Source organism: Pyrgilauda ruficollis, unplaced genomic scaffold (assembly GCF_017590135.1).
Source record: "Pyrgilauda ruficollis isolate IOZ18807 unplaced genomic scaffold, ASM1759013v1 scaffold15, whole genome shotgun sequence".
Lineage (NCBI taxonomy): Eukaryota > Metazoa > Chordata > Aves > Passeriformes > Passeridae > Pyrgilauda > Pyrgilauda ruficollis.
Window position 1 is genome coordinate 1,311,923 of NW_024513654.1, and position 11,051 is coordinate 1,322,973.

An 11,051-nucleotide genomic window follows, 5' to 3' on the forward strand; every position below is an offset into this window, starting at 1 on the left:
AATACCAAAATAGCTCTACCTGAAGAGTAGGAGCTGGAGAATAATAACAAAATAAATCTAAGCAATATGAACAAAACCATTAATAGTGCTCCTTAAGCTGAAGGAGAGTCAGGAATCTGAGTTGTGTGTGAGGCAAGAATTTCGCTGAAATTTCTGAAGTGAGCAGAGCAGCAAAATGTGTATTAGGGAGTCACAAAAAAACCCACAAAACACAGGGAAATAAATACAGACAGAAGAGGTCTTGCAAAGATTTGTATAAAAATACAAGAGTATAGTCTTGGCACACACACATCTGGATCTTCCTGCATTTGTCCATCCCTGCTCAAGTCAGGACAAGGGTTTCACTATTAACAGAGCAAAGCATCAGGGTTAGTACAAGAATCCATTTACTAACTTGAAATTTAACTGCCAGAAATCCAGCGAGGAGCAGAACGACATTCAGAGTTTTCTAATGAAATACAAAACCTGCCCCACCGTCAGAAGAACAACAAACCCCCACCCAAATTCCTGAATACTGAGATATCCTGAGGTTTGGTCACCCAGAGCCCAGCCACCTTCCAGCCCACCCAAACCCAAAACTCATCTCTGATCACTGTAACAGAGTCAGGGATGGAGTGGGAGGCACAGGCAGTGATTATGGAAAATTCCCACGTCTGCCTGCTTTCCCAAAGCATTTTCCAGCAGCCTCCTTAAAAACTGTTCAGCACATTGCACGGGTGATAATTGATTCCTGCAAATCCATGGCCAGGCACACGCTGGGTGTCACCCCAACGTGGGGCTGTGCAAACTGATCACACACTGAAAACAGCCCGAAAATCACCAATTACATCAGGACATAAATATTTAATATGCATCCAGAGCACAGGGAAGTGTCTGCACAGTCCCCACAGTGGAGTTGGAGTGTTTTACCTCAAACCTTCTGTCTTCCCACATATCAAAAGGGGAAAACTCCCTGAACAGCTCAAGCTGCACCTTTCAACTCCATGTGAGAGAGGGGGAAATGAAAAGGTTAGATAATAAATTATTAGTTTTGTGTCACTTGCCAGCTATATCACACCTAGCCTGCAATGAGAGGGAGCCAGGGATTCTCCCTCCCTCTGCTAAAAGGTGTTTGCAACTGGAAGATGCATAAATGTGACTAAAAAGATGATGTTCAAAAGAAAAAAGTGAAGCAATAATTTATTTACCTGGATTTCTTCCTCAACCATTCTGTTTTAAAAAACAAAACCGATTTGCTTTTGTAGAAAAGAGGTAAACAACACAAACCAGCAAAATGCTCCTTCCTAAGCCACATGACATTATGTAAAGTAGATTAAAACCACAAGAGATGCCACTACTCAGACATTTAGAGCAGTGACAGAAGTTGCCAACAGGAACAGTTAGAAATCCAGGTGTGATCGTACCTGAAGTGTTTTCCTAGAGGAACATTGCTAATGTTACAAAAATAGGTATTCCACACCAAAAAAAGGGTATTTGTGTCTTCAAAGTTAATTTCAACTATTTCAGGGAGACAGCTATAGACTAACAATGTGTTGATGCCCTTCTTTCAGCAGAGTAAATTGTCTGAACATTTGGATAAACATCCATGTTTCTTATTTTGCTACAATGTCATTGACCTACACTTACATCACTGAAGCATCAAGCCTCAAAATTAAGCCTGTTTTTCAGGGAGGTGTTTATTATTAGGGAATGGAAACAGCAACAGAACGGAGAGAGCAGCTCTGCCCTGTTATTTATGCTCTGTGGCAGATGGATACGTGCTGGGGAAAGGTCCACTGATGCCTGTTACCAACCATGACAGAGCTACAGAGATTTACAATGCAGCATCAATCTTGTCAACTGGATTCCTAATCCTGACTGCTGGGCACTGGGGAAAAAACAAACTATGTTACGTGAACTCTTTTGTAATGCTGGACTTCCAGTGGACACCTCCCTGCAAAGGCATTGCACTGGAAACTTACTTTGGGAACCAGCCTCGATGCCATCGTGGGGGAAAAGGCTCCACCTGGAAGGAAAAAAAAATAAAAAATTCCCAGTTAGATTGTTAAATCTGAATTCCACAAGGAGAACTGAATATCCAGAATATCCACCTCTCTACCAGTTTTTAAACGAGCTCCAAGTTTCAGTAACAGAATTTCCAAAGGGAGTTTGGGGTTTTTTTTATAAACAACATGGAATTTTAATGTTAAGTCACCCACTTGTCATGAGTCAAACAAAAAAAATCAACAGATGGCACACTGAAGAGCTCTTCCACAACAAGCACTGCACAACTCTGATATCTGGAATAAGAATGCCTCCAAAGATAAAAGTATTAATTGAATAATTTTTTACAGGCTGTCATGTACTTCTAAGTGACTGAGTAAAACGAAGAGCCTTTTGTGACTTAGGAAATGCCACATTTTAAGGCATGAAAGTGATTTTAAAGCAAGTGGTTGTGATATATTCTGGGTTTAAAAGCACAGATTTCACGCCACTGAGTACCTAAAACATTTTAACTTCAATTATTATAATTCTAGCCTTTAACATTATTTATATAATTAAAAAAACACAACTGGTTCCTTTTTGCTCTCCCCTTGGAAATAAAGGATATTTCCTATTTCTTTGGCATTTAGCTCCCCCCTCTATGTTTTTCTTTAGTGCCACTCAGCTAATATCACTCTGTCTTTGAAATATGTGGTACAAACACTGTATTTTTTAAAACCAAGGAGATTATGTGCCAAAGCTCAGCTTCACAGTCCTGACTCACAGCCAGCCTCGATGGGAACTGCTCCACTGAAATCAGGGAATCACACTCCATGGGCAGGGATAACTGTATCCACTTCAGAAATGCTAAACCTCTTAAAAATGAAATTATACGAACATCCCAGGCTTTCAAAGACCCCTCCTTGAAGTCCAAAGCACTGACAGAACACATGGCCACTTCCCAGCCACTTAAAACCAAACAGCAATCTTTAATTTTAATATTGCATCTTACTTAAGTGTTTAAAATTAAGACGAATAATTAGTATTTTAACTATAGTAACAAGGCAGGCACTGCAAAGAGAACTCACTGCATTCTTAAATGCAGGTCAGGCAGATGAGCAATCTAATAGAACTACTTAAAATATCTGTGATAGAGCTAAAAATAACATAGCAATTTATTTCTATCGTCACTTCAGAGCTGGGTCTTTCAAAGCACCCAGAAACGCTCAGGTTTTTTAGATCTTCCTGAAGGGTAAAGCAGAAATCTTTGCCTCAACAATTCCAGATTGTTGGATCCAGGAGCTCATTTCAAACCCTGGTTGAGCTCCATCTGCTCACCCAACAAGGCTTTCCTTGGGTGACCAGAACCTGGGTCAAACCAGGCATGTCCAAACCATGGTGGTTAGAAGATTTCTGACAGCCAGACTGGGGGAATCCATACAAAAAAAAAAAAAACCTTGGAAAGTCCAAAGCATCCCTCCAAAATGCACCTCAGCCTTGCAAAGACTGTCTTGCTGGAGGAGGTCAGTACTTGCCATAAAGCTGAAGGGCTCTCCTGAGGGTGGCTTTGAAGGCAAAAAGCCAAAACCTCTTTGGAGCAACACACATTGATCAAATTCAGTGATACCACTTCCACGGTGTGGAAACTGAGACACCAGCACCAAACCTCAAAAAACTGAAACCTTCATGCCAGCAGCAATGGCTTCACCAAAAATGGGAACTCCATCCTGCATTTGCAGAGTGGGATAATTAAACTGGAGGGACTGACGAGCGGTACGGGAAAAATAAATAGCTGACAATCCTCACTAGCCCAGAGCTGCCAAGGAACAGTGATACCCATCTCCATCCCCCCTGCCTCAGCTTCCCTTGGCCATTCCAGCAAGATGTTCCCAAGCCCCCCACAAGCTCTGCTCCCACCCAGGAGCTGCACTGAGGGAGCAGGATGCTCCCAGGACACCTGAAGATACACAAACACCTGCAGGAGCTCAACGGTGCGGGAAGCGAACACATCACAGTGAGCATCCCAAACCTCTGGATATGTCAACAGGCCACAAAGGTGAAGGAAAGTCAGAGGTGACATCAAAAACAGATCCTTGAAGGGCAGGAAATCCTTCAGTTATGTTTTGCTCATGATCTAGAACAGAAGTCCTTGGGCTTTGAGATACTTCCCTGCTTTTTTTTCCCCCAGGACTGCAGCCTGATGAGTACATGTGATGGCAGTAAGAACTTGGATTAATAAAAAGTATTTTTTCTCAGTTCATCAACTTTTAAACACTAAAGGAAGATTCTCCTTAAAGGATAAGTCCTCGGGACCCTCAACAGAACACTCTGGTTCAGCACTAAAATTAAAAACCAGCCATTACACCAAGTGACTATATGAACAAAATTCCGTATGAAAACATTTAAAGTACATTAGATTTTTGGTCAAGATGAAAGCCTGAGAAAGAAAAAAAAAAATCCAGCAATCTATTCTAATTGGGTTCCCATGGTAACTGTACAATTGGGTTTTTCAGTATAACATCCCAAAGGCCCAATGCACACTTGTAAAATATACTTCAAACAGCCGGAATTGTTTTTACATTACAGCACTCCCAGGAAGATCAATTACTATACATCCCCACCCTAACTATTAGTGGCAGGAGATGTTAACACTATTGGCCATATTAACATAAGTCATGTAAAAAACCCCACATATCACCATCATTATATAAAACTAATTACACACTTCAGATTCATCAAACACGTTCCGAGTAATAAACCAATACCAGTCTTGTCACCAGATCATGTTTACTGAATGCAAGAAATCAACCCCAAATATATGCCAAAGCATTTTTGCTTCTTATATTGATCCCAAGGATAAACAGAATCAATCATTAATAATTACATTATAAGATGACCCAGAGGGTTAATCATATTCTTACAAAGTCTCGCTGAGGAATCAAATATAATGGCACAAAAAGGCAACTGAAAAGCATTTAAATCCAGGGCCAGCTGCATTAACAATAATATAAAATAAAGCACATTAAACTCGTGCAATCAGTGAAAATAGTATTATTGGTAGGTTTTAAAAAAATAATAAAACAAGCATTTTTTACTTCCCTGGGAGGGTGGGCAGGCCCTGGCACAGGGTGCCCAGAGCAGCTGGGGCTGCCCCTGGATCCCTGGCAGTGCCCAAGGCCAGGCTGGACTCTGGCTTGGAGCAGCCTGGGACAGTGGAACTCTTAAGTTTCTAGACATGGGAACAGATGTTCTTTAACCCAACCAACCCAAACCATTCTGGGATTCTATGATTTATTTTAAATGTTTGTTTCAGCTGAAGCACTTTGCCTTGTTGGACCCAATTTCACCTCTCTAAAGCACAACCCTGGCCATAGAGCCAGATTTTACTTCCATCCCACTGCCTAAACCTCCAAGTTAATAGGGAATGATGATCCAGGCCCACTAAGCAGGACTCTAAACCAATTAAATTCCTTTGTATTTCAGAAAAAAAACACCAAAAAAATCCCAAACCAACAACTGTGGCCAGCTTGAATAAACTCCATCAACCACCAATCTTTGTATTTCATGAAGTCAGCCACGAACCAGAGGTATTTCTGATGTCAACAGGAGACTGGGCAAGGGATTTCCCTTTTCCCACACCCTTCCCACTACACCTCTGCTCATCCTTCAATCCAGCAGAGCAGAGTGCAGGGAATGTGAAGTTGTGGGAATTGTTTCTGCAGGACACAGGTGACAGCAGAAGTGTCCTGTCCCCACCACCAGCCCAGGCTGCCAAAGCAGGCTCGTGCCTGTCACATGCTGAACACTCATCTGCTGGTTTTATGATGTGAAACAGAAAAAATAATCTTTTAACAGGGCCTTAAGTATACTTTAGGTGTTTATTAAAAAGTGTAACTAATTAACAGACCTTCTGCACACTTGAATGTACAAACAAGCCAAGATAAGAGCATTGTTTGCCTTGTGCTGACTGATCTAAAGCACTCAGATAATTTCAGTATTCCTGATGATGATTATGCAGCAGCAGCACTGACAAAACAGCATTAATTCTTGCTATCTGCTAATGCAGGGTTACCTGGAGGGACCTAAATCTGCACGTGGAGCACAGAGATGGCAGCATTCACACAACAAAGCAGCTCTGACTCCTGTGGGCTGTGCTAATATATCTATTAAAATACTGATTGCATTGATCTGCACTAAAAGGTGGCATTTGTATAAAAATGAAAAGCTAAAGTGCATCCATCAGATCAAAACTCCAATTATTATTTATTCCCCACTGCCAAGCTGCTCAAGACTCCAGGCCATTGGTCAACACTGCTATTTTAATATTTAACTCCTATTTCACTCAAAAAGCAGAGAAGAAGTCAGAACTTTTGTTTTAATGAACTCCCCTCTTCTTCTTTGCAATTAAAGGTGATTTGTTCAGGTATTTTTAATGACCTTCAGAATATCTGCTGCATCAGGAAGAATTTCAGCTGCACGTCCAAGTTTTAAAAGTGACATGAAAAGATACCTGAATTATCTGTATCATTTAATTTGGCCCAGAATAAACTGATACTCCTGACAGCCACCAGGACATGGTAATTGAGCTGTCCAGATATAAAATAGTAACTAAGGAAACAACTCTAAAAAGTATTAGCAAAAAGCATCAAAATAGTGACATATTCCAAATAACTTTTACAATTACTCAACTTCATTAAAATCCAAACCCACACAAGCTTTATTGGCATTCAATAAATTGCCTGGACCATAAGCAGCTCAGTTTTAAAACTGCATTTTGCATTTATGAAGAATACTTCAGCACAGGTTTGGTTTTAGAGTTTGGTTATTCCTCCAGCTGTGTGTTAAACTTCGTGCTGGCCCCAGCTCATCTCTGCTGGGTGATATGTCAGAAATACTAAATTCAACAGGGGTTTTTTCTTCCATTAGGAGGATTTTACCCATTATTCCTTCAGATAAATCAGCACAATTACTGGTCAGTAACATTCCCAGCTATCAGCAGAGGGAGGGAATTCAGCTCTGGAATTCTGCTGTAAGGACACCGAGCCTTTCACTTTTTAATTACAGCACTAATGAAGTTAAAGCTCCCAAACCTACCCCAAACACATGCTGGAACCTGTCACTACCTAAATGATTCCAAACCACCCAAAATTAAAACTTCATCCTCCATTTTCCCATCAGTTACATTCTCCTCACCAGTCCAGATATCTTATGAACACTGGGTAAACGAGAGAATTGCACAATCCGTCAATAAAATAAACGTATTTTCAACTCCTGTCCAGATGACTCAAGTTGTCAGTAAAAACTGCCACCAGCGCTGCGCTTGCAGAAAAATGTCCATAAATGCATTATTGCGACTGGCAGATCGATGTCCATAATAAAAACAAATAGAGTTAACAAGTGCTGGCTGCTCCGAGTTATGCCACGGCTGGGATGTGTATGCAGCTTCCCTGACAACTTCTGGGAACGGGCAGTGCCAGCTCCACAGGCAGGGAGCACCGTGCTGCAGGGAATCTCTGCAGTGCCAAGGGAACGTTAATGCCTGCAGGGGGGATTTAGGAGCTCCACGCGTTCAGAATTTGACATGGGAACGGAGCTCCTGCTCAAAAGGCTGAACTCCTGCTCCATCATCGTACTGGGAAGGAATTGTTCACTGGCACAGGGTGCCCAGAGCAGCTGGGGCTGCCCCTGGATCCCTGGCAGTGCCCAAGGCCAGGCTGGACACTGGGGCTGGAGCACCTGGGACAGGGGAAGGTGCCCCTGCCATGGCTGGGGTGGCACTGGGTGGGATTTAAGGTCCCTTTCCAACCCAAACCATTCTCTGATATTGCTCTTTGAACTATGAAATAACAACCGAGCAGCAGAAAGGCTTTTCCTTTCAGAAATTAAGTGTAATTTAGGTCAGATGTGTCCCAGGCAGAACAGCTGACTGGTCTGGAGGCTGCTGTTTAATTTTGACACCCCAACACACCTGGACCTCCAATTTGTTCCTAAGAAGCTCTTCCAGCACCAACACCTGAACAACCACCCAGCAGCCCCACAGGTGAGGATGCCACCAGAGGAGGGGGACAAGGAAATTACACACTGCCAGAGCAGCCAGCACCCTGAGGGCTAATTCACAGGCATCATCTGTCCTCAGTCCTCCAAAACCCTTATTGTATAGGGAAAAAAGCCACCACAAAAAGAGCCATCCATGTCTCTGACATGCCCTCCTTTGGATTTTTGGCACTGTGCTTCTTCTAGGTGTTTCCCCTGGCACCAGTCAGTTTAACCAGAGCTGCTCAGGTGCAGCCTTTCCACCTCAGCCACACTTCCCATAACAAACATCCTGCTTTTCCTGCACAAGTCCTTAACTCAGTCACTCAGGACAACCCCAGGAATCTTCCCAAGGGCAGCAGCTTCTCCTCCAGGCCCTGATCCCCTCCAGTGATGCCATGAGCTGATCCTCTGCATAGGTGAAGCATTAGAAAGTGGTGACAAGTTAATTAGAGTTATCAAGAGGTAAAGCAGCCACAGGAACACAAGTTGGTCTCTAACTACAACAGTTTCCTATAGAGCTTCTGTTCTCCTGCTGGAATAATTGGTGTAATGAACTCATCATGGACCAGAATGCAGATAGGAATTGCTAAAGCAACCTCACAAGCTCACACAGCCACATCTTTTTCCTGTTGAAACCTGAAGATTTCAGTAGAACTGTCCGTATTTGGAACATTTCTGCTTGAAAACAAAGCAAACAAAACTTTTACTACGAAAAGACCATGTCACAGACTGACAACATTCACAAGAAAATGTTTTTAGACGTTTCCCACACTGAAGGAGTGGGTTTTGCCCCAGAAAGAATAAGCCCACATCCCCAACTGTAGTCCCCAGTGCATAAGGGAGTCAGGCAGTGCTTGGAGACCAAAACCTTCAGCAGGTTTACAAGGGAACTCTGTCATTCCAACAGATGACCCCTGTGCAAGGTGAGCACAAGCCTGGACACAAAAGGTAGCTGAGAAACAACTGTCACAGCACATGTGTAATGCCCCAGTACCTAAAACTGAGATTTTTTTCAAAGTGGAACACTGCAGGGACCGCACCTCACCGTTCAATAAGAGCTCCACTCCACACAAATAAGATACACATCACCACAAATACGGTTTATTTGGGAGGGGCAAATACGTTAAATACTTCTTTACATTTACCACCCTTTAAAAGCTGCATGCAGCTACATTATTGCAATTACTTTAAAACACCTGCAGAGCTCGGCTTTTGTATCAGTGCTGAAAGGATATTTTTGGATTAACATTAATTTGCTGTGTATTACAGTGGGTCAGGCTGGGAGGGACCACAGCGGCACACGCGGCCCCATCTCCGAGCACATGGCACGGCGCTCAGATACTTCTGGAAGATTCCCACCGACAGAAACTCTAAAACCACCCAGGGCAGGCTTTTGAGCAATTATTTAGGTGCGGTTTACCCGCTCGGAGCCCATCCAGCAGCACCCCATCCCGAGGATGCTCCGGGGAGGAACCAGCCCTTCCCGACGCAATTATTTTGGAGATTCACGGAAACCCGCTGTGACCCCAGGCTGCTGCCATCCATCCCCCCCTTCCCCAGCACTGTTAAAAGGAAAACCAGCCCGTTTTCGGGGGCCGGGCTCCCTCGCAGCCCCAGCCCCGGAGGGTTTGCGCTGCCCCGGCTCTGCGGGCTCCGGGGGCTGAGCATCCCCCGCTCTCACCCCGCCCGCCTGCCCACCCTCCGGGCCGCCCCCTGCCTCTCCCTGTCAGTCCTGGAGCTCTGTGGCTGTCCCCGGAGCTCTGTGGCTGTCCCCGGAGCTCTGTGGCTGTCCCTGGAGCTCTCTAGCTGTCCCTGATGTCCCCGGCAGCCGCGCTCCCCGCGCACCTGCCCGCACCCGGGGATGGCCGCGGCCGCTCCGCACAGGCCGCGCTGCCGGGGCGGAGCCGGGGCCGCCCGGAAGCCGCAGCCGGCCGGGGGAAGGGGAAGAGGCCGAGCCGGGGAGTTCCAGGTGGCTCCGGGAGGGAGGCAGGAGGAGCCTGGGCCCTGCTCTGCGCTGGTGGGGCCGGCCCGGAGCGGGAGCGTCGCCGCCCGTGGAGCCCGGCTGGGGCTGAGGGCCGGGCCGGGCCGCACGTGTGGGAAAAACGCGGAGTTCTGTAAAAATCCACCCCAAAACAGCACTGACACGGCTGGGGGTGTTCACCTGGAGAAGAAAAGGCTCCAGGGAGAGCTCAGAGCCCCTTGCAGTGCTTAAAGGGCTCATGGGGAGCTGGGATTGGGATAAGGGATGGAGGGGCAGGAGACAGGGAATGGCTTTAAAGTGAAAGTGGGTGGATTTAGATGGGAAATTGGGAAGTTATTCCCTGTGAAAGTGCTGAGGCCGTGGCACAGGGTGCCCAGAGCAGCTGTGGCTGCCCCTGGATCCCTGGCAGTGCCCAAGGCCAGGCTGGACACTGGGGCTGGAGCACCTGGGACAGGGGAAGGTGTCCCTGCCATGGCAGGGGTGGCACAAAGTAATCTTTAAGGTCTCTTCCCACCCAAAACTTTCTGGAATTCTGAGATTTGCAAAGTTATGGATAAGGTGGGGACAGAGAATTAGCAGCCGAGTGTAGGAGAAGCGTTTCTTAAATACATTCCTAAAAGAAACATGGAGGAGATAAAAAGGAGTGGAATGCTAGAGGAAAGTGAACTTGCAGTGAGGTTTATTTGAGGTAATAAAACTCAAAAGAACAGGATACGAAATGCCAGTAGAGTTTGCAGCAAGAAACCACTAATTTCCAAGCTGGGGAATCTCTCAGAGTCTCAGTCTGAGTTACGTCTGCAAAAATTTTATGGGTTTCTCTGTATGATTCAGAAACTGTCACAAAATGAAGGAATCCACTTGGGAAGGATCAGAATAATATTTAAAAAGTCATTGCGGAATTCAGGAAATACTTTTTTTCATAGGGAAAATTTGTAAATAAATACAAAACTAACAGCATTGAGGTAGTGCCTGTGTATTAAATCTAATTCTAAAAGAAAGTGAGATATGGTCCAAACTGAAGAAGGTTCCCCAGTACCACTGAAAATAGTTGTACTGGAGCAACTGACATTTA

General features: G+C 44.8%; 1 protein-coding gene across 2 annotated transcripts in view; it reads right to left on the bottom strand.

Moving 5' to 3' along the window:
• Positions 1-9,899, bottom strand: part of MGMT (O-6-methylguanine-DNA methyltransferase) — a 139,297-nt gene extending 129,398 nt beyond the window's left edge. The window contains exons 1-2 of one of the 2 annotated variants that reach the window (XM_041461647.1): positions 9,844-9,899; positions 1,962-2,005 (exon numbers count right to left, since the gene is read on the bottom strand). In XM_041461647.1, coding sequence (XP_041317581.1) covers positions 1,962-1,985 — 24 coding nt within the window. In that variant the 5' untranslated portion in view covers positions 1,986-2,005; positions 9,844-9,899. The remainder of the gene's footprint in view (positions 1-1,961; positions 2,006-9,843) is intronic. The other variant, XM_041461648.1, reaches the window with a different exon arrangement.
• Between the last annotated feature and the right edge of the window lie 1,152 nt (positions 9,900-11,051).